The following is a 24,114-nucleotide window of genomic DNA, read 5'->3' on the forward strand; positions in this document are numbered from 1 at the left end:
GGGAGAATGGGTTCCTATGCATCACTTTACGAAAGAAAAGCAACGGGAGGGATCCTAGCGGCTTAAAAATAATGAAAATATATCATGGTATCAACCTGATGGTATTATATATGCATTTATTTACAGTTCTGTTTCTGGTAAAACTCAGTTTAGTGTGATTACAATAAAATGTATAATCATTAACGCATCAAAAATTGATAAATGTATTATGAAAAATCGATTATCAAACAAACTCCCCCATTTAATTGACTACATTTCTATAGTCTTACTAGCTTCTTATTGCGCAGTTACACAGTTCTTCAGCTTTGCGTCTGGGTGATTATGGAAATTATACAGAGCTTGCCCTTGAGGCACGACAGAATCTGTACGCAAGAGTGAAGTCTCGTTTCTCTTATGGGGTGATATGCGTAGTTTAACAATTGATTTCATAAACATTTAATGTATGCATATCGTATTGCTTAAGTCACGCATATTTTACGAAGCTATAGATATTCTATATGGGACAATTAAAGTCTGTTTTTTACATAATGTGTTATGTAGGGGCAGCTCGCCATTGCCGGTTTATTTACATTCAGTTTGTTAGGGTGTCAGAGAAAATCAGTTCTGCAACTTTTATTTGGAGTGAAAAATCAATAATAGAGCCGATTTAATGCGATTATGTCTTTAAGTAAAATTCGAGGGCTCGCCTCTTACACACAATCATCGCGAGAATTACGGCTGGGAAAAAAAAAAAAAAAGCATGGCGGCGTCCTGGGCAAGAAGTGGTCTGAAGGTGAGTAAAGCAGCAAGGTGCGGAGTTGGAGCTTCTAATATAAAAACATAGGGTGGTACCATAATATTCACAGTGGACGTCATAGATGATGTAGCTTAAATTCGTCTGAGCCATATACTGTTTTATATATATATATATATATATATATATATATACACACACACTTTATATGTATAGAATTTCTCCTTAATACATTTGCTACATCTGCTTATTCAGTTCGGTTAGTAATAGTACAGTCAGGAATGAAATCATTTAAATAGAACTGCAGTTATTATGCGTCTTTATTCATATTTTCATTGTTATGATTTATTTGAAGCTTTATATTGCCGGTGTAGAACAAGGAGGAAAAGTAACATAGTACAGAGCAAGTTTAACTTGTTAAGAGCACCCTCCAGATTTGTCTATATACTCCACAATGGAGTTTAGTAATTAATTTTAGTTAGGTAACTAAGCTTTAGTAGTTTGTCAGTCAGTCAGTCATTCTCCAACCCGCTATAAAGGAGACATATATATTTTTAGGTTATTGGTGTACAAATGTATAGCAGTTTAAATAAATAGTTATGTTACAGTAGAAGTTTGTTTATATATTTGAAAAACTATATTTTATTTTTTGATGGGCCATAATCACTTTTATTATGATAGGAAATATTAATTCCAAAGAATATGAATTGGTGTAAGCCATTTGGGATGTTCATTATAAATGTAATGATTTACGTCATGAAGTAGAAGTACATAATAAAAAAGAATAGTTGAGTCATATATTTAAAATATGAAAATGTGAGGTTCATTATAAATGTTTAAAGTCTAAATATTCTCAACTGTAATAGAAATTTGTCATTTTCACCCTTTGATAGATGTCCATAGAGGGCTAGATTCCTAGTAAAAGATCAAAAATAATGTCATATTTGTAATCACTGACTTTGAAATAGTCTAAAACAATACGCCACATGCTTATGTTTTAAATTGGTCATTTTTAAACTTCTGGGAGTATCTCTTGGAAGGCTAGGACAACAGGTAGAGAACCAAATGTCAAAAATATTATCATATTCGTAATCCGCAACCTCAGAAAGCATAACATGTTACTTCATATATCTGTATTACTGATCACCATTTTTTGTGACTAGTACTAGGGCAGGGGTGGGCAGATTCAGTCCTGGAGGGCCGCAGTGGCTGCAGGTTTTTGCTCCAACCCAGTTGCTTAATAAGAAGCCCTTATTGCTCAAGTAAAACTTCAGCTTCACTTTAGTTGTCTCGCTCGTTAAGATTTTGAACCCTTGTTGCTTATTTTAGTCTTAAACAGCTGTATTCTTGGTTTTTAATTGCTCCTAATTAGCAATACCATGCAAATGACAAAAGAGACCAGCATTTCTCCATTTAGCTTGTTTTCATTTACACCTGTGTGTATTTATCACACACTATTTGGTTTAATTAAATACTTGGAAGGAAAGTGAAGAGAAAAAAGTGAAGCACAGAGAATTACTCATCTGTTTTAGACTTCAGATCATTTGGATGATATCCTTAGAAAGGAAAATAAATCTAGGATATGAGAATGACCTGACATGGCAGAGTTAAAGCACTAACAAGCCATGCAATTAAATAATTGACAAGGATTGTTTTTTAATTAAGCAACTGGGTTGGAACAAAAACCTGCAACCACTGCGGCCCTCCAGGACTGAATCTGCCCACCCCTGTACTAGGGTGTTGTTCGTCTTAGTCATTTTGGATGTAATGAGGAGTTAAGCAAAATGACACCTTTTATCGGCTAACTAAAAAGATTACAGCATGCAGACTTTCGAGGCAACTCAAGCCCTTTCTTCTCTTTCCTGAAGAATGGGTCTGAGTTGCTTTAAAAGCTTGCATATTGTAATCTTTTTAGTTAGCCAATAAAAGGTGTCATTTTGCCTGACTTCTTATTAGGTTTTTGTGAAAAGAAGTACCTTTGACTCCTTGCACCCCACTAAAGGTGAACCATCGGGGGTCAGTTGATGTGGCATGTACAACATTAAGTGCTTTTGATCATTTTTTGCTAAAGATACCTATTGGGTTACTGTTTATCATAACGGTGTAATCTTCTGCACAACATATGGTCCAGAAATGCCCTTAAATGAGGGATCTTCATGTCTAGAGGACCAAAAATAGTGGGGAACCCCAATAGGCTTGATGTCTTGCATAACTAGACATGAGAGGTGTTGAACTGTATACCTTTTGTTGGGGTTTTCTCATATTTTTGAATAAGGAGGTGCTGGGCAAAAAAACTGAAGCGATTTCAAAGCATTCATACATAGTTCTTAAAATGACAAAAACTGAAAAGTTCCCCTTTAAAAAGCAGTCACCCTTCCTTAGCATTTTGATCACCGCTTGTCAAAATGTGAAGCCTGTTTTGTTAACTATGGAAAAAAGGGTATAGTATGGCAATATTTTCTACACACAAATCTGTGTGTTTTTCTATATTATGTATGCAAAGTAGTACTGTAGTTTCCTCCCAAAGTTCCAAGAGATGCAGGTTAGGTGGCTTTGGTGATGCTAAACTGGCCCTAGTGTGAATGCAACTGTGTCTTTACCCAGTGATTGAGTGGAACTCTGTCCAGGGGTTGTTTCCACCTTGCACCCTATGCTTGACCTTCCTCAGGGTGAAATGTGCTTAGGAAATGCATGGAAGGGGCAAATAAAGTTCGTTCGTTCGTTCGATCTATCTATCTAATTTAAAGGGCTTCTGTAAAAAGCCAAATTTTCCCCTGGGAACAAATGAACATTCCCAGGTTGGTTCTATGTTGCCAAGGCAGTGGTCAATGGGATGTCTCCAAAATGGTGACACCAATAGCAAAGTAAAAAGGTGTAGTGTAGTAAATGATAAAAATGTACAACTTTTCAAAGGTGTTTCAAGACCAAAAGAAATACCAAAATGGAATATCTTAGGTTTAAACATCTGAAACTCCGCTTATAAAAGTTTACTTTAAAAAAAAAAAAAAAAAAAAAAAAAAAAGGTAAAATGCAAATCATAACAATGATAAATAGGTAGGAGATACTTAGGATCTGTACATACTCAGTTATATAGGTTTTTTAACATGGACACATGGATTAATGTTATCTTAGTTCCTCCTCCTATAGTACATTGTGCTGTCAACAAAATATATACTATATATATATTACAGTGCATCCAGAAAGTATTCACAGCGCATCACTTTTTCCACATTTTGTTATGTTACAGCCTTATTCCAAAATGGATTAAATTCATTTTTTTCCTCAGAATTCTACACACAACACCCCATAATGACAACATGAAAAAGTTTACTTGAGGTTTTTGCAAATTTATTAAAAATAAAAAAACTGAGAAATCACATGTACATAAGTATTCACAGCCTTTGTTCAATACTTTGTCGATGCACCTTTGGCAGCAATTACAGCCTCAAGTCTTTTTGAATATGATGCCACAAGCTTGGCACACCTATCCTTGGCCAGTTTCGCCCATTCCTCTTTGCAGCACCTCTCAAGCTCCATCAGGTTGGATGGGAAGTGTCGGTTCACAGCCATTTTAAGATCTCTCCAGAGATGTTCAATCGGATTCAAGTCTGGGCTCTGGCTGGGCCACTTAAGGACATTCACAGAGTTGTCCTGAAGCCACTCCTTTGATATCTTGGCTGTGTGCTTAGTGTCATTGTCCTGCTGAAAGATGAACCATCTCCCCAGTCTGAGGTCAAGAGCGTTCTGGAGCAGGTTTTCATCCAGGATGTCTCTGTACATTGCTGCAGTCATCTTTCCCTTTATCCTGACTAGTCTCCCAGTCCCTGCCGCTGAAAAACATCCCCACAGCATGATGCTGCCACCACCATGCTTCACTGTAGGGATGGTATTGGCCTGGTGATGAGCGGTGCCTGGTTTCCTCCAAACGTGATGCCTGGCATTCACACCAAAGAGTTCTATTTTTGTCTCATCAGACCAGAGAATTTTCTTTCTCATGGTCTGAGAGTCCTTCAGGTGCCTTTTGTCAAACTCCAGGCGGGCTGCCATGTGCCTTTTACTAAGGAGTGGCTTCCGTCTGGCCACTGTACCATACAGGCCTGATTGGTGGATTGCTGCAGAGATGGTTGTCTTTCTGGAAGGTTCTCCTCTCTCCACAGAGGACCTCTGGAGCTCTGACAGAGTGACCATCGGGTTCTTGGTTACCTCCCTGCCTAAGGCCCTTCTCCCCCAATCGCTCAGTTTAGATGGCTGGCCAGCTCTATGAAGAGTGCTGGTGGTTTCGAACTTCTTCCACTTACGGATGATGGAGGCCACGGTGCTCATTGGGACCTTCAAAGCAGCAGAAATTTTTCTGTAACCTTCCCCAGATTTGTGCCTCGAGACAATCCTGTCTCGGAGGTCTAATTAACTTCATGCTTGGTTTGTGCTCTGACATGAACTGTCAACTGTGGGACCTTATATAGACAGGTGTGTGCCTTTCCAAATCATGTCCAATCAACTGAATTTACCACAGGTGGACTCCAGTTAAGCTGCAGAAACATCTCAAGGATGATCAGGGGAAACAGGATGCACCTGAGCTCAATTTTGAGCTTTACGGCAAAGGCTATGAATACTTATGTACATGTGCTTTCTCAAATTTTTTATTTTTAATAAATTTGCAAAAATCTCAAGTAAACTTTTTTCACGTTGTCATTATGGGGTGTTGTGTGTAGAATTCTGAGGAAAAAAATTAATTTCATCCATTTTGGAATAAGGCTGTAACATAACAAAATATGGAAAAAGTGATGCGCTGTGAATACTTTCCGGATGCACTGTGTGTGTATATATATATATATATATATATATATATATATATATATATATATAGTATATATATATAGCTCATGAACATGTACCATAAGAGGTCAGGGTGAGCATTAATGTGTTACTTATTGCAATCATTATATGTCATCCTTGTGTATTAATCTGACTTTAATCATTGCAAATTGAAAGTATTTTTTCAATTTCCATTTTTTTATCAACTGACTTTGTGTTTTTTATGTAACAAGTCACACTAGTAAAAGGAATTTCTACCATTAGAGGCTGACAATTGTATGAAAAGCTAAATTATGTATTAACTGGTGGATTTTCAAGATTAGAGTGAAAGTGGGTAGACATGGGAGAAGTTTAGTTGTTGAAATGAAGGATGTATCTTTATTTGGGGGGGAGCAATAAGTGAGAAAACAGCATTGTGATAGTAGGGCTTCTTCATGCCATTTACTCTGAATGCAGAGTGTTGCCAAGGAGCTCAATAATTACATAAATTGTGAGTATGTTCCACAAAACACACAAGATAAGTATGAGCAGAAAACACATAACATAAATAATCAAAAAACAACAACACTACTGCTAAACTGAGCCTACATTCTCATTTTCTGACCCCCCAACCCCCCATCCAATCTCCCTGGAGTGTTGGCTTGCTAACTTGCCCACCTCTTACACATTATGAAAACCCTCTATTATTTTTTTTCCTTCTGTCTGTTCCTCTCTCTCTGGCATCTTTTCCTTGCACCAGTGGACTCTTGAACCCATCTTGCCTCCCAGCTCAACGCTCAATGGAATCTTTACTGTGAAGGGTCAATAAGCCCTTTCCCAAGATCATTCCTTTCCAGTCAGTTACAGGGTTAGGTTTGAGTCTGTAAAGCCATAATGCTAATTTTAAAGACAATTAAAATTATTCAAAACTATTTCCAGTTGCTGTTGGTTAAAACAGTTAGTTAAGGACAGTGAGTTAGTTATTCAGATAATTATGGAAGGAATGTATACATATGAACAATAGCTAATTACAGTACTATGTATCTTCCTATTAGGGCCTTACTATGCTGTATCCTTGACTTACAAGGGGGCTCTGCCCCCTGCTCGCTTCGCTCGCCTACCCCCCGCGTTTTGAACCCGTGCCCGCTGGGCAGCCACGTGTGAGGATGACGCACGTTTAATACGGAGCGTTCGCCCGTGTCACTCTGGGGCTCCCCACTGTTAATACGGAGCTCCGTCCGTACTATTATGCGGTGCATTGTGGACTACTGCGGACCCCGTAGTGTTTCCCGTTTCAGTTTGTATGTTGGTCAGTCGAGCTTTTGTTTTTGAAGCTTTTGAATTCTGGTCTTCATTATCTGTAACCTGCTGTCCATGTGTTTGGCCCCCTCGTTTAACCTGTTTATGACGTTTTACTTTGCTTTCTACTCTGTCTTTCATTTCTGATCTCGCTTTATTCTGCTTTTGTTTCAATGACACCTGGTCCGTGGTGAATATATTTTCCCTTTTTCGAGTAATAATTTTCATTTGTTTGCGATACTGTGATGTTTATCGTACTGTTAATAATGCATCACTGTAATGTGATTCATCTATGCTGTATAGTTTGGACGTGTGAGGATGACGTATGTTTAATACGGAGCGTTCGCCTGTGTCACTCTGGGTCTCCCCACTGTTACTACGAAGCTCTTTCCGAACAATTATGCGGTGCATTGTGGAGCACTGCGGACTCTGTAGTGTTTCCCGTTTCACTTCGTATCTCGTTTAGTCGAGCTCTTTCTTTTTGGAGCAGTGCCTGCCTGGTCTGCGGCATTTCAGACGCACATTGTAGGCGCCTGCGTTCATTAATTATATCCAGACAGGCGCGTGTTTGTATCTCGGTCACTCGAGCTGTGTCGTGTTGAATCCGTGCCTGCTTTGCCTACATAGTTTGAGACGCGCGTTGTAGGATGTGTGGTGTGGACGTTTAACTGTCGTTGTTTCTGCCTTTATATTCTGTATCTCGGTGTGCATGTGTTTCGTGCCTAGGTTTTTTTGAAGCTGTTGCATTCCAGTTTTCATCATCTGTAACCCGCTCTCCATGTGTTCTTCCCCATTCTTTAATCCCTTTATGAAGTTTTACTTTGTTTCCTACTCTGTATTTTATTTCTGACCTCGCTTTATCCTGCTTGCGGCATGTCAGACGGTTCGTAGTCTCTCTCGTTTTACTCTGGGTAGGGGGGCTTTGTTCTGTAACCTGCTCTCCATGTGTTTGTCCCTGTTCTTTAACCTCTTTATGACGTTTTACTTTGTTTCCTACTCTGACGATTCGTAGTCGTTTTGCTCTGGTGCGGGGGGAGGGCTTTGTGTGGCGCCTGCGCACGTGCGTTGTCTCTCCCGTTTCACTCTGGGGGGGGGGGGGGGGGGCTTTGTGTGGCACTTGCGCACTATGTCTTTTGCGTCTACGGGCAGGTCCCTGCGTCCATATCCGGTTTACCATTCTCATTTAGTAATATGGATACCACCCTTTGCATCTTGGCAGCTCATCGGAAGGATTCATCAGATAGCTCCAGAAAGCTCTAATATGTGCAACATCACATTGCTTCTCTTTGTGTTTGTAATTTTAATTTCTATTGTCTTGTTATAAACTTCCTTACAGCTTATTTCCTCATGATGATCCGTTGTTCCTGAATGTCTTCACATTTTACCTACTTGTTTTTTGATCCTGTTATCCTTTTAGGGTACTTATTGGTCCATGTTGACTCTTGCAGCTTTTCCGGCTTTACTGTCAGCTAGACAAAAGTTCACCAAACAAGAGTTTCTTCAAATGCTACTTAAACACTGAGGAAGTCACAGTCCTTTTTTGCCTGTCTGTGTATAATCCCTTTTTAGACCATTTCATTTCATGCCTTGTTTTCTTTTTCCACCTATTTTTGTAAACAAGGTAATGGAAATTGTAAAAATGCTCTTTTTTCTCTCTCCTCTATTACATTTAACACTTAGTTTTTTTTGCTGCTGCACACTTCAGAATAATTTAAACATCTCTGTGTAGACTTTAACTAGCATTCTCTCATCATCCATCTCCTTGATTCTCATGCCCTTCAGTAATTTGTTCAACTCACTTAACTTTTCAGACTTGGTTAACTTGTATTTGCATGGTATGTGTAGTTCCCCCAAGGTTTGATCCTTGTGCCTATTTTATTCAGGTTTTAAATGATACTATGAGGCCAAATTCTTCAAGATAACAGGATTGCCTACTATAATTATGCAGTTGATACCTAGATTTGTTTAGCTCTTTCATCAAACAACAACCATCCAACAGACTTCCTGTTTCAAAGCATTGAACAAACATGTAACTGGATGGTTATTAAATGAATACATTATACACATTTTATTTGGCAGCAAAAATACAATTTTAGAATTAGCACTTATCTTGTCCTAAAAGTAAAAGACAGACTAGAATGCTTGGTGGTTTATTAGAGTCATATTTCAGCTTTTGTAGCCATATCAAATCAGTAACTAAATTATCAGTATATTATCTTAAACATATAGTAAAAAGCAAGGTTTTTATGGCAAAGAAAGAGTTGAAACTGATCTATGCCATTATCTCCAGCAGGGTAGATTATTATATTGCTGTCTTATCTCGCCTCCCAATGAAAACCATTAGACAGCTACAGCCTATTAAATATACCACTACTAGGTAGAATTCTAGTATCCCACCAAGGACCAAAAGGTCTGTATATCCATTTACTGGCTTCTAGTTAGTTACACAATTAATTTTAAAGTGCTGCTTCTTGTCTTAATGGCAAAGAACTGAAACATACATAACAAGCCTATTACAGGAGATCTCTTAGATCTTCAGGGATTGGTCATTTAGTAGTGACCAGTGTTAAAATTAAACATGGCGAAGCAATATTTAGCTGTTATGCAGACCACAGCTGCAACCAGCTTCTAGAAGACCCTCAACTGTGACCATTTTTATATCCAGATTAATTTTTTTTTCTTCTCTTCTGATGCTTTGTCTTCTTCTGGTTAAGCACTGCAGTGCACTTTTGTTACATTCTTAAATTCAGTATATTTTTTTGACTCTGTAAAGCACTTTTTATTACAATAATATATGAAATGTGATATATAAATAAATTTGCCTTTCCTGATTGGTATATTCAGTTCCTCACTACACTCACAAAATGTATTTGCGTTGTTCTGTCCTCCAGTTCTAGTTGTTACTAGAAAATGATTTATAGTTCTTGTCTTGATCTACAAGTATCTGCATGACTCTGTTGTGTAGTTCATCCATTGTCTTGTCTTTGCATGCATTCTTCCAAGAAGTCTCCATTGGACCTCTCCCTGTTTACTAAGTGTTATTCCGTTGATAAGGCTTGCTAAAAATTGACATTTGTCAGTTCTTCCTACTAAACTATTAAATTAACTTCCCATAACAGTCTGTGCTTTTTACCCGTCTCTTCTCCACTTGGTTACTTACAGTATAATAAATAGAAACAGTTCGAGTTTGGGGTCCCAACAAGAATGATCCATTTAATCTGGGGTAATTGAAATAAAATTCAAAAGTACCAAGAAAAATTCAAGGTCTGTCCTGTCAGCAGTATATGCAGGTAATTCCTTCAACTCATGGCTTGAATTTTTCGCTGATACACACTATAAACTATGGGACTTTATATAGACAGTTTTAATTTCAACTATTTTTGAACAAGGCTACAACATAGCAAAATGTGAAAAAAGTAAAGATTCATTCTCTCCAGCAGCAGGTCCATAAATTGACATCCACTCAGGCTGGGAGCATCTTAAATAGTTAAAGGAGAACAGAAGGGTATCATTTTTGGAGTTTCTCTAGGGCATTCTTCTCCACTTTTATGATAAAGAGGGAAAGAAAGGTAATAATTGTGTCATCCCTTTATTGTTGCACAACCCATTTTTTACCCGGACAGATCCTTCAAAACATTCCGTAGATTCACATCTTATAACAGTTGTACTGACCCTCACTGTATGTTTTTTAGGTTATCTTTCTTCAGTTTCAGAGAGTCTTTGGATTAAGTATAGTTATAAGCTTTATATGATGTACTTAAATTGGTTCTCTATTGCTTGATACTTCATGCTTCAAAACTCTAAAATGTGTAGTATGTCTTTGTAAGTCATCATGGATAAAGATGTTTGCTGAATTCTTAATTATTAATAAAAATAATATGACAATAATGGTGAACTAATTATATACTGGAAAAAACATAGCAATAATTAAAGCTTTTTTACATGAAACTAATCTAAAAAGTCACTTGTCATAGGGTTACAACATTTTTACTTTTGGAGTTTTTTTTTAATTTGGAAATTAGTTTTCTTTTGCCTAATTGATTGTTCTTTTATTCACTTACTTGCTATTTTTCTTTGTTGACTGTCTGATTTGTCCACACCTAAACAGCAAAATCTGATCCTTTTTATGTTTTGTTTAAAGGGTCACTGCACCACACTTTGTCAGGTTTGTTGGAGGAGAGACATGAGCATCATCACTGATGGTACAACTTCAGTCTCCTGCTTCTTGCAGATTAAGGGAATTGAGATTAGATTTGTGGGAATGGCTTGGTTAAACTATATAATACTTCTTCTTCTTCTTTCGGCTGCTCCCGTTAGGGGTTGCCACAGCGGATCATCTTCTTCCATATCTTTCTGTCCTCTGCATCTTGTTCTGTTACACCCATCAACTGCATGTCCTCTCTCACAGCAAAATCATCCATAATCCCAAATCATCCATAAACCTTCCCTTAGGCCTTCCTCTTTTTCTCTTGCCTGGCAGCTCTATCCTTAGCATCCTTCTCCCAATATACTCAGCATCTCTCCTTTGCACATATCCAAACCAGCGCAATCTCACCTTTCTGACTGTCTCCAACCGTCCAACTTGAGCCCACCCTCTAATGTACTCATTTCTAATCCTGTCCATCCTTGTCACACCCAATGCAAATCTTAGCATCTTTAACTCTGCTACCTCCAGCTCTGTCTCCTACTTTCTGGTCAATGCCACCGTCTCCAACCCATATAACATAGCTAGTCTCACTACCGTCCTGTAGACCTTCCCTTTCACTCTTGCTGATATCCGTCTGTCACAAATCACTCCTGACACTCTTCTCCACTCATTCCAACCTGCCTGCACTCTTTTTCACCTCTCTTCCACAATCCCCATTACTCTGTACTGTTGATCCCAAGTATTTAAACTCATCCACCTTCGCCAACTCTACTCCCTGCATCCTCACCATTCCACTGACTTCCCTCTCATTTACACACATGTATTCTGCCTTGTTCCTACTGACCTTCATTCCTCTCCTCTCCAGAGCATTTCTCTACCTCTCCAGGGTCTCTTCAACCTGCTCCCTACTATCGCTACAGATCACAATGTCATCAGCAAACATCTTAGTCCACGGGGACTCCTGTCTAATCTCGTCTGTCAACCTGTCCATCACCATTTCAAATAAGAAAGGGCTCAGAGCCAATCTCTGATGTAATCCCACCTCCAACTTGAATGCATCCGTCACTCCTACCGCAGACCTCACCACTGTCACACTTCCCTCGTACATACCCTGTACAACTGTTACGTACTTCTCTGCCTCTCCCGACTTCCTCATACGTACCACAGCTCCTCTCAAGGCACCCGGTCATATGCTTTCTCCAGGTCCACAAAGACGCAATGCAATTCCTTCTGGCCTTCACTATACTTCTCCGTCAACACCCTCAGAGCAAACATCGCATCTGTGGTGCCCTTTCTTGGCATGAAACCATACTGCTGCTCACTAATCATCACCTCACTTCTTAACCTAGCTTCCACTACTCTTTCCCATAACTTCATGCTGTGGCTCATCAATTTTATTCCCCCGTAGTTTCTGCAGTCCCGCACATCCCCCTTATTCTTAAATATCGGCACCAGCACACTTCTTCTCCACTCCTCAGGCATCCACTCACTTTCCAAGATTCCATTAAACAATCTGGTTAAAAACTCCACTGCCATCTCTCCTAAACACCTCCATGCTTCCATAGGTATGTCATCTGGACCAACGGCTTTTCCATTTTTCATCCTCTTCATAGCTGTCCTTACTTCCTCCTTGCTAATCCGTTGCACTTCCTGATTCACTATCTCCACATCATCCAACCTCTTCTCTCTCTTGTTCTCTTCATTCATCAGCCTCTCAAAGTACTCTTTTCCTCTGCTCAACACACGCTCCTCGATTGTGAGTATGTTTCCATCTTTATCCTTTATCACCATAACCTGCTGCACATCTTTCCCAGCTCGGGTCCTCTGTCTAGCCAATCGGTGCAGGTCCTTTTCTCCCTCCTTAGTGTCCAACCTCTCATACAACTCATCATACGCCTTTTCTTTAGCCTTCGCCACCTCTCTCTTCACCTTGGGCCTTTTCTCCTTGTACTCTTATCTACCTTCTGCATCTCTCTGACTGTCCCACTTCTTCTTTGCCATCCTCTACTCTGTATACTCTCCTGCATTTCCTCATTCCACCACCAGGTTTCCTTTTCCTCCTTCCTCTGTCCAGATGTCACACCAAGCACCCTTTTGCTGTCACCCTTACTACATCTGCCGTAGTTTCCCAGCTGTCTGGTAACTCTTCACTGCCACCAGGTGCCTGTCTCACCTCCTCCCTAAACTCAACCTTGCAGTCTTCCTTTTTCAACTTCCACCATTTGATCCTTGGCTCTGCCCTCACTCTCTTCCTCTTCTTGATCTCCAGCGTCATCCTACAGACCACCATTCTATGCTGCTTAACTACACTTTCTCCTGCCACCACTTTGCAGTCTTCAATCTGCTTCAGATCAACTCTTCTGCATAGGATGTAATCTACCTGTGTTCATCTTCCTCCACTCTTGTACGTAACCCTATGTTCCTCCCTCTTCTTAAAATACGTATTCACCACAGCCATGTCCATCCTTTTGACAAAATCCACTTTCCTGTGACCTTCTTCTTTCCTCTCCTTGACACCATACCTACCCAACACCTCCTCATCTCCTCTGTTCCCTTCACCAACATGCCCATCGAAATCCGCTCCAATCACCTCTTTCTGTCCCTTGGGTGCCTGTTCATCACTTCATTCAACTCACTCCAAAAATCTTCTTTCTCATCCATTGCACACCCAACTTGCGGTGCATATACACTAACAACATTCATCATCACACCTCCAATTTCCAGCTTCATAATCATTACGGTGCCTGACACTCTTTTCACCTCCAAAACACTCTTGACATACTGTTCCTTCAGAATAACTCCTACCCCATTTCTCTTCCCATCCATACCATGATAGAACAATTTGAATCCACCTTCGATCCACCTGGCCTTACTCCCCTTCCATGTAGTCTCTTGCACACACAATATATCAACCTTCCTTCTCTCCATCATATCTGCTAACTCTCTCCCCTTATCAGTCATACTGCCAACATTCAAAGTTCCTACCCTCTGTTCCATTCTCTTTACTTTCCTCCTCTCGTCCTGTCTCCGGATATGTCTCCCCCCTCTTCCTCTTCTTCTTCGGCCAACAGTAGCCCAATTTCCAGCAGAACCATGTTGGCTAACAGTACTGGTGGCGGTCGTTGTTAACCCGGGGCTCAACCGATCCGGTATGGAAATTTGACTTGTTGTCCACATATAAATTTGGCAAAATTTTACACCGGATGCCCTTCATGACATAACCCTCCCCATTTATCCGGGCTTGTATGAAATACCAATTAGGTAATTTCCAACATGATCAACAAAAGAGAAAAAAAAACACAATTTAGTATTTTTAAAGGACACATGTAAGAAAACCCTATACAGTAATCTGTGCCTTGAACATGGCTAAGTCCTCTTTAGGTGATTCTGTATAAATTCTGTGATATTTTCCCCTAACATGCTTGCTACAGCAGCTAAAGATAAGAAAATGCTAAAGCTTTCCATTAAATGGGGTCTTGTGCAACAAGCCAGAGCTTATAGGGCTTGCTGGTAAAGACTGAGATGATATCTACAGTATTTCATAATTAGTTAAGCCCTACAGTTCATGTTAATGGCCACAATTTGCTCACCATTGTGTATTTTCTGAAAGTGTCTGTACATTTTACAAAAAGATAACCTCCTGTTTTGCAGTATTTAGTGCAGTTACACTTCATATGCTTAACTTCATATGCTTATTTTAACTTCAAGTTAAAATAGTATTATTTTTCCCAATATTTTAATTTCTTCAGATTTAATCAACTTATTTTGAATAGTTTGTTCATGTATCAGAAAAAGGTCTGATGGCTTGGATAATTTTTTTTCATCTGACATTTGTAGAGCTCATTTCTGAGAATGTGATACTGTAGCAAGAAATGTGGTCTTATGAGTATCCAGCCTCTTAGCTTTGAGAAAGCTTTCAGGGCTTTCTTGTTAAAATCAGGTTTTCTTTTTGACATGTTTAGTCATTGAGTCTTGCTTATCTGTTGCATATCAGAAATTGCTAGCAGGGAGTAGCATCAGTGGTAACAGCCACTGAACACTGACCAAACAACACTAGTAAGGAGGGGAGAATAATACAACAAAACCAAGTGGGTCACTTTACTGAATGTTTTTACCATTATTTTCCTAGGCTTCCAGGATTCCTTTGACAATATCTAATATTATGTATGATTCTTGTAATCCCACACTGACATTCAATCATTGTTTTGTTTTTAAACTCAATCCCATTTCAAGTTTATGGATTACATCCAAGAATCTCCACACCATGGATAGCTTCATAACATATTTTTAGGTTTGTATGATTTAAACTATAAAGTTCATCATTTCTACAATGGGTAATAAAGAAAAGTGGGACTCTTTTGGCAGATATGTTTTATGTTTATATTCCCCACATCGTGGATAGTTTCATAACATATTTTTAGGTTTATATGATTTAAACTATAAAGTTCATCATGTCTACAATGGGTGATAAAGAAAAGAGGGATTCTTCTTTGGCAACTAGCATATGAAAATGTTGATTATAATTTAAAATAGGGCCATCAGTCTTTTAGAGCCCATGGAGGAAAATATAAAACTCTTCAATTCTTGTTATTTTCTGTCTTGTCCTATATAACATATATGGGTGCACTTGTAATACTTTTGCAATTTAATATATTTTGCTTTCTCCCAGATTACTTGAGTGGCGCAGGGCAGTGTATTGGTTAGCTCTAGAAAGTATTTTTTTTTTGTATTTCTGAACAATTGAAAATAAATACATTAATAATGCATTCAATTATGATTACAGTTCTGCAGAAATTTTGTTAAACCATGGAGTGTAGAGGTCTGGAAGGGACAGGCTGTGGGAGCAAGGAGAGGTATAACTCAAGCATCCACAGAAAGAGCTGGAGTGAATGGATTTCTGCATGCACCACTCCAAACATTTTGTGAGGAGGAATCCATGATGAAAGATGCAGGTATGTTCATTGTTTAAGATTGAACATTCTTGTTCTTTTTGTTTACTATATGCCACAAGGGCAATTTTTTGTTATCTTTTCTTTGTTTAAAATTTATCTAATTAAGGTCTCATTCTAGGAGTCTTGTATATCAGAGATATGAGTCTGGAGAAAAATCTGAGACTTACAATTCATTGTTGTCAACATACTAGTAATTAGAGAGGTCTATTTTTCGTGACCATGGCAAGATTTATCAAAAAATTAACTAGAATAATTTGTGTCACATTGTATATATTCATTCTTAAGAAAAGTTAAACTAGAAATAGATATATTTTTTATTATGAATTTAAGGCAGAGAGAGATTCATTCTGTCTGTCCAATGCTATATCAAGCATAGTAGTAACATGCTTGACTAAATGTTGTTAGTATGGCAGTGCCTTTAGTTTCTAGATGTGAAAATTATAAGCATATATTAAGCTGCATACTTTGCTCCGTGACAGATACCACTAGCTTGGATTTAATTACTGTGACATAGAGTTAAAATGCATTGGATTGAATTTCCCTTTTTTTATTTGAAGAAAATAACTTCATACAATCAAATTGAACATATACAACAAATAACTTCATAAAACTAGGAAAACAAAAAATGAAAAGAAAAATAATATATATATATACAGTATATATATATATATATATATATATATATATATATATATATATAAATAAATACTTTTTAAAAGCCACACTTATATTAAGTTAAAAAGTGTACTAAAAAGTACAAAAATAAGTCTCTCATACATCACTCTTAAAAAAAAATAAATAAATAAAAGGAGGGCGCTTTTGCTAAGATTTCTTTTTGAATGTTGATTGATGAAAAGTGGCCACGCTTTTATTTTACGAGTGATGTATGAGAGACTTATTTTTTACTTTTTAGTACACTTTTTAACTTAATATAAGTGTGATTTTTAAAAAGTATTTTATATATATATATATATATATATATATATATATATATATATATAATATATTTTTTCAACTTTTTAGTCTTGGGTTTGTTTTAGTATAATTTTGTAATCAATATTTTAACACTTCCTTTAATATTTCTGTCCATTACTAGTGCCATCTATTGGTGAAATCTTTAACTGTTCTTCATATGAAAATTTAATTTCTTAATTAACATGGATTAATTAGTCAAACTGATTATTTATTCATGTATTGTCATCGGAAGTGAGTAAATGTGTAAAATTTCAAGTCATTTGGACAATAGGAAGTGGGTTAAATATCGATTACAAGATTTGTACCAGGCAACAAACAGGTGATGTTAAAAGAAGCGTGTTAATAAAATATATATCAAAGTTAAAAGGAAAACAACCAAACAGATGTCAACCCCCACACAGGAGAAAGAGTGGAGAGCTGACAGCATGGGCAAAAATAGTTAAAAAAAAAAAAAAAAAGAAAATGTCTTTTTCTCCCAGTTTCACAATTTTTGATGCTATAAATAAAATCTGATATTTTTGCTGTCATGAACAGTTCTCTAATTGGTTGCTTTTGGGGTACTATTTTCGTAATTGAAGGTTTCTATTATTGGGGGAACTGTGTAATTGAATTAATTTAAATATAATATGTCTTGTATAAAAAAAACCTACCTCACACTAAAGGTAACTGTGTTTCATCATGAAATTTATTTGTTGATCAAATTTATTTCTGAAAAAGCAAGAACAGGAGCAGTAAAATCTGTTCTTGTCATAATTACAAAAGACTTCTAACAGTACCTTCCTCCATCCTCAACACTTGTAAAAGAGGTTCACAGAGGATCTGAAGCCTGTGCAGTAGTGCTGCAACTAATGATTATTTTGGTAGTCGACTAATCGTTCAATTCTTTTTCGATTAGTCACGATTATTTCATGCCTGACTATTTTGATGCCGGCGACCTCTGGTTGCACATCCTGTTCTGGGCTCTAGTGCATGTCTTACCTCATCTGCTCATGTCTGTCCACCTGTGAATATCACCCTGATGTCTCTGTATTAACACAATTAAAATTAATAATAATCAAATTAAAGTAACAACCAGTGAAACATATAAATTTGAAAATAATCAGTTGTTTTTATATTAGTGTGACCATCACAATAAGAAATATATTAAACAATACAAACTAAAGTGCACGTAGTCTTTAAACAAAAAAAGTGCATTTAACTTAACCAAAAATGGCCACTGGTGTGTCTTAAAGTCCAAAAGTTTAAATAAAGCTTCAATTCAAATAAAATAAAACAATAATGTACAGTTTATAAAAGATTCAGTTCATATATTCCTGATTGCAGTGCAGGAACGTGAGCATTTCGACATGCTGTGGTGTGAGGCTGGCTCTCTTCTTTGAGACAATGTTCCCAGGTGCTGAGAAGAGATGCTCAGAGGGAACAGAGGTAGCAGGAATACACAAGAATGATTTTGCCAATGAGGCAAGAGTGTGATACTTTGCCTCATTCGCCTTCTACCAAGTCAGAGGATTTTCTGTCTTCGAGATAGGCTGCTCTCTAAAGAACATCAACACCTGGCATGGGATAACAGATAAAAATTAGCCAGTTGGCTACATCTGAAATGTTTAATATTGACATGTTTAATATGCACTATTCTTATTTCAATAAATAAATCCTACTTTATTAGTGATCAGTTGTTCGTGAGCATCTTCTTCAGTGTTCTCATTGTTGCTGTCTATTGAGTCACATCCAAGCAGTGAATCAAGAGCTAGTAGAGTTCTCTCAGCTGAAGTTGAAGCACCCTCATCAACTGGTCCTGTTGCTTCTTCATGCCCCGTGGAAAGTTGGTTGTTTTGAGTAATACTCCCATTCATGGACTGGAGGACCAGACCCTGTATTTTGTTCTGAACATTGAACCTCTCTTCTGGTTTCAGGAATTTCAACTTTCAAAAACGTGGGTCTAGTGAAGTTCCAATGATCAGTTTGTTTGGATCATCATCTTTTAAGGTGACCTCTCTTGACCAATGTGCAGTGACCTCCTCTGAAGCAGCTGCCTGGAAGCCCCAGAAGCAGCTGTATCATAAGCAGTCTGGGTGGATTTCAGAAGCTCCTTGACCAGTGGAGGCAGAGCAGAGACAGTCACATAGCTTTCCCCACTCAAGTAGACTATAGCACATTCAAAGTCCTGGAAAGCTTTAGCCAGCTCCTCTAAAATGATCCACTGATCAGCTTTGGGGTCTAGGTGTTGTTTCCCTCTCTGTGTTACTGTTGGTTCAGACAGAGTTGCAGTCAGTGGCCATCTCTGTTCCAGGAGGCGAGTTATCATATAATAAGTGCTGTTCCACCTGGTAGAGACATCTTGGACAAGTTTGTGCTCCTGGGTCCCCATCTGTTTCTGCTTGGTCTTCAGCTTGCTTGAAGCCAGTTCACTTCGTTTAAAGTGCTCTACAAGACACCTTGCTGCTCCAAGTGCTTTACTGATCTGAGGGTGTTTCAGTGCATTATTGATCACCAACTACAAAGTGTGGCCTGCACAGCAGACGGACATCCACCCATGTTTTTTCTGCAAGATGTTATCAGCCAGGATGACATTGGAGCCATTGTCATGAACAACTGTCACACTTTTGCTTGGAGGAATCTCAAAGTTTTCCACAGCCTGCTTAATCCATGCGGCGATGCTTGTCCCAGTGTGTCGTTTTTCTAATGGCATGGTTGTGAGGCTGAAGCTAATGAGCTTCCATATTTCTCGTCTGGTTCGTCCTGCTTCCCTTTCAAAACCGGTCCCGCCCACACACAGGCGACACTGCAGTTCTCGATTCCTATTCGTCCTCTTCCATGTCATGCACTATACTGGCCTGCTGAGTGTAATACATCCAACAAGTACTCGAGGTGCTGCCACAGACCATACTGTTTTAAAATACACAGGCAAATTTATCACCAAATCTCTCCACTATACGCTAACACTTCTACCTCTCCAGGATATGGACAGTTGTATGTTTTTGACACAGCGCAAGCTACTGAAGTACGCTAACATAATAAAGCAAACTCTGTATGCAGCGAAAATGTATTCTCTAGCTAGATTCCATGCTCAGAATCATCAACCCCTTCGCTAAATCATACAAACACATGCATGAAATCGCTCAGTCCAATCCAACAGCATCTGTACGAATCGTTTTCAAGGAAAACTCTAGGCAGGATTTACGACGATACAATGCCCCGACATGTCACACCGATGTTGCAGCGATTTTCGTCGGAGAAGATGGCGAACCGCCTGCCGAAAGGGACATTTGCATCTATCCCATAGGCAACTCCTGTAAACAGATTTCCACGCTCAATATGAATTGCGATCCTATGGTTTAACCACTTTTATTCCCTTACGGAGACATTGGCTGGCACAAAGATTTACAACATGTTCCCGATAAAAGAACCGCCAAGCAAATAAGGCTTACTCAATGCCAATTTTACACGTGCAGATTAGCAATGAGGAATACATTTAGTATTTTGCACTCCGGCGGCAAACTATTCCAATAGTATGTCGTAGATGCGTATGTTAAAACAGAGAGCGCATGTCTCAACTATCTCAGATTACATCAACAAGATCCACATGTGGGACAATGCAAAGCACTTTCAGACGCACTGCAAGCAAACGCTGAAAATAACAACGTACGTATAGGCAAAATGATCATACTACCGTCCACATTTCCAGGAAGTCCAAGATGCATGCAACAAAACTATCAGGATGCCATGGCCATAGTACATAAATTCGGAAAGCCTGATTTATTTATCACATGTAATCCAGCTTGGCCGGAAATTCTACATGCACACTGCGTCTTTCAAGAAGTATTTATTTCTTCTTGATTTCTGAATTCCTTTCTCACCGTTTTTCGTTCCTATTCTTACACCGCCGTATGCTACGGCGGGCATCAGCTAGTCACTTATAAAGTGGCAAGTGATACCAAGATAAGCCTCTGTGGCAACACTGGTCCAGGCGTCAGCTGTCAGGGCAATCTTGTTCTTGGCTGATTTAAGAACAATTTTCATCTGAGTAATAGCAGATTCATACTTTCTCTCAATGAGCTTTGTAAAATGAGTTCTGGAGGGTAAGGTGTAGCCTGGATCAAATGTGTTAATCAACTGCTTGAAGCCCTAATCTTCAACCATAGATATAGGTTGCATGTCATTGACAATCATGTTCAGGATGCTTTCTGTAAACACTTCAGCCATTTGAGCAGTGCAGGACCCTCTCTTCAGGATAAACTCGTCTACACGCCTTTGCTTAGTACCACTGAAACATAAAGAGCAGCAGAGAAAGATGTTTTAATCATCACACTTTGAAGGAAAAGTGTTGTAGTTTATCACATCATGTACTATATTATGCCAAAATAAAAAAATAACGGACTACAATATGTAACAAGCTAATTACTGATATGCTCCAAAACACAAGTTACCTAATGTTAGTTAGAGATGGTTTACTATTCATATGAACTCAAATATTATACGAAAAAAGAAGAAAAAAAAAAACTAGGACGGCTCAGCTACTCCTATTTACTCGTTTGCTATATCTCCAAACTTTGCATAATCTGCATTCAACTTTTTTTTTGCTTTTTCAGTAAAATGCTCCCACACTTTAGAAAGTTTCTGTCTCATTTTTTTCCCATCTCCTTCCCCCTCCTCTATCCAATTCGCCATTGCAACCACGTTTATTTTCCTCTACATTCTTCTTCTCCTCAGACGTTCTTCTTCGTTGGTAGGACTGTGTGCAGTCTTAACAAACAATAACAAACGATACTGCCCCCAGACGTTTATGTAGTGCATTGCAGTTACAAAAACCAATGTGGTTCTTTGTGACTGGAGCCTCTATTGAAGGTTCTGTTTATGACACGTCGACGATTTTTTGTAGTCCACATTTTTTGTACGTCGCCTAATCGTTGTGCTGACCTTGGAGAGAGTTTTGATGAGCCTCTTGAAGCAACATTCTTTTCTCCTCACAATGCTGGATTTCTCAGCCCCCATATAGTGTTTGGCTGGATCCAGACTGCGATATTACTTTCTGTCTTGAAGATATGTTATTAATAAAGTTTTGGTCAGCTTTTCTGGAACAGCTTGAAGAGGCCATCTGTGCTTGTACTAAGACTTTAGTAAGGTTGACTAAAGCAATCTCTATATATAATCTTCATTTGGATCTTTATCTTTGTTTGTCCGCGAATGAATTAGAAGAAGAAGCACTAGATGGCAGTAGAGAGACAGCTAAAACATAGGCATTGCATTAAGAATCTCCTCCAGGCTTATACTACTGAAGACTGCAGTACTCCAGTCACACCTCAAAACACAGACATTCAAACTAAACAAATTGTTGTGCTTTAAATTAACTAATCTTTATATATAATCTCATTTGGATCTTGATCTTTGTTTGTCCGCGAATTCCACGCATGCGTAGACCACTTTCCAGGTACGTTGTTGTTACTCACGGATGTCAACAATGTGCCGGAATAACGAAAGGGGTGGTGGACAGTGTTACGCTGGTTAGCTCCTGAGGCCTGGTTAGAGAATGAGATTGCCGAAGATAAAAGGTACATGCCTACGTAACATATGAATGAAAGAAAGACAGTGGGTAAAATGAATGACAACGTAACAGCACGTTCTGGAAATTATTATTGTTACGTTGTAGCTGGTGAGTGCTGCGCGTCTCACAGTTGTACCCTGGCTTGCTCACATGTCAGTGAAGTGATCCCTATTTATGCTTTAAAGAGCCTGGATACCTATGTGTCCCCCTTTTATAACCATTGCTCCGTGTATACTGCCTTACTCTTTGGATTGCCACAAAGCAACTTGCGAGATTGGAGAAAGGTTGAGAAGAGATCGTGAGAGGAAACGACAGCGTCGTGAAAACGAGACGGACTGTGAACGGAGAGAAGCAGAAATGCTCCTACACCACCATATAATTACTATTTGGACAGTGATTCCGAGTAGGCCATTCCTATCGAATCAATGTCCAAGGGTTTTGTTTTGTAATTTTGTTTCCCTTATAAAAAATCATAATGCTGTGCGACGAAGGGCCCAGTTCACGACTGGCAGCCGCGTTTAAACAGGGAGCCCTTCACAGACAACTTTAACACGTGCAACATAGTTGGGCACACATGGCTAGTATAAAAATATTTTTTCAGCACCTTTCTTGTAGCTGACATAGGAGACGACCATATCTGCTTTTTTTGTGATTAAGAAAAACAATAGTAATGTGAAAGAATCACAAACATATCAGCTACAAAAACACACAGCACCCTTCCATGAAAGAGCACCTCTGTTGTTGATATGTTCATGAGGATTGGCTATGTTAATGTTTATTTTTTAAAGCTGTTGATGTAATATATCTTACATTTTCGCCTCTGGAGTTTTTAACTAGATTGTTTATTACAATTTTGGAAAGTGTGAGAATGCCTTAGGAGTGGAGAAGAAGTGTACTGGTACTGATTTTTAAGAATGAGGTGATGTGCAGAACTATAGTAACTACAGAGGGATACAATTAATCAGCATGATGTTATGGGAAAGAGTAGTGAAGCTAGGTTAAAAAGGGAGGTGATGATTAGTGAGCAGCAGTATGTTTTCATGCCAGGAAAGACACTACAGATGCGATGTTTACTCTGAGGGTGTTGATGGAGAAGTATAGAGAAGGCCAAGGAGAGCTACATTTCCCATTGGGATTAATAAAGTATCTACCTACCTACCTACCTACCTACCTACCTACCTACCTACCTACCTACCTACCTACCTACCTATCTATCTATCTACATTGTGTCTTTGTTGACCAAGAGAAAGTATATGACTGGGTTCCTACAGAGGAGTTGTGGTATTATATGAGGAAAGTTGGGAGTGGTAGATAAATATGTAAGAGTTGTACTAGATATGTATGAGTGAGACAGTGGTGAAGTCTGTGGTAAGAGCTCTGAGCCAGTGGTGATGGACAGGTTGATATACGACATAAGACAGGAGTCCCCGTGGACTGATATTTGTAGATGACATTGTGATCTGTAACAAAAGCAGGGAGCAGGTTGAGGGAAACACGAAGAGTTAGAGATATGCTCTACAGAAGAGAAGAATGAAGGTTAGTAGAACCAAGAGAAGAATACATGTGTGTGAATGAGAGGGAGGTCAGAGGAATGGTGAGGATGCAGGGAGTAGAGTTGGATAAGGTGGGTGATCTATACTAATAAAAGGCAAAGCCCTCACTGACTCACTGA

At 38.7% G+C, this 24,114-nt stretch overlaps 2 protein-coding genes across 3 annotated transcripts in view; one reads left to right on the top strand and one right to left on the bottom strand.

Moving 5' to 3' along the window:
• Positions 1 to 82: 82 nt before the first annotated feature.
• The window catches only part of acadsb (acyl-CoA dehydrogenase short/branched chain), a 79,002-nt gene continuing 54,970 nt past the window's right edge, over positions 83 to 24,114 (top strand). Inside the window, exons 1-2 of one of the 2 annotated variants that reach the window (XM_028795237.2) lie at positions 83 to 101; positions 15,757 to 15,925. In XM_028795237.2, coding sequence (XP_028651070.2) covers positions 99 to 101; positions 15,757 to 15,925 — 172 coding nt within the window. In that variant the 5' untranslated portion in view covers positions 83 to 98. Of the gene's footprint in view, positions 102 to 650; positions 773 to 15,756; positions 15,926 to 24,114 lie in introns of those variants that run through there. The other variant, XM_028795238.2, reaches the window with a different exon arrangement.
• Positions 13,037 to 24,114, bottom strand: part of LOC127526696 (craniofacial development protein 2-like) — a 260,456-nt gene continuing 249,378 nt past the window's right edge. The window contains exon 2 of the mRNA XM_051922868.1: positions 13,037 to 13,353. Within this exon, the coding sequence (XP_051778828.1) occupies positions 13,051 to 13,353 (303 nt within the window). The 3' untranslated portion in view covers positions 13,037 to 13,050. The remainder of the gene's footprint in view (positions 13,354 to 24,114) is intronic.

The sequence above is a fragment of the Erpetoichthys calabaricus genome, chromosome 2, assembly GCF_900747795.2.
Source record: "Erpetoichthys calabaricus chromosome 2, fErpCal1.3, whole genome shotgun sequence".
NCBI classification, from domain to species: Eukaryota; Metazoa; Chordata; class Cladistia; order Polypteriformes; family Polypteridae; genus Erpetoichthys; species Erpetoichthys calabaricus.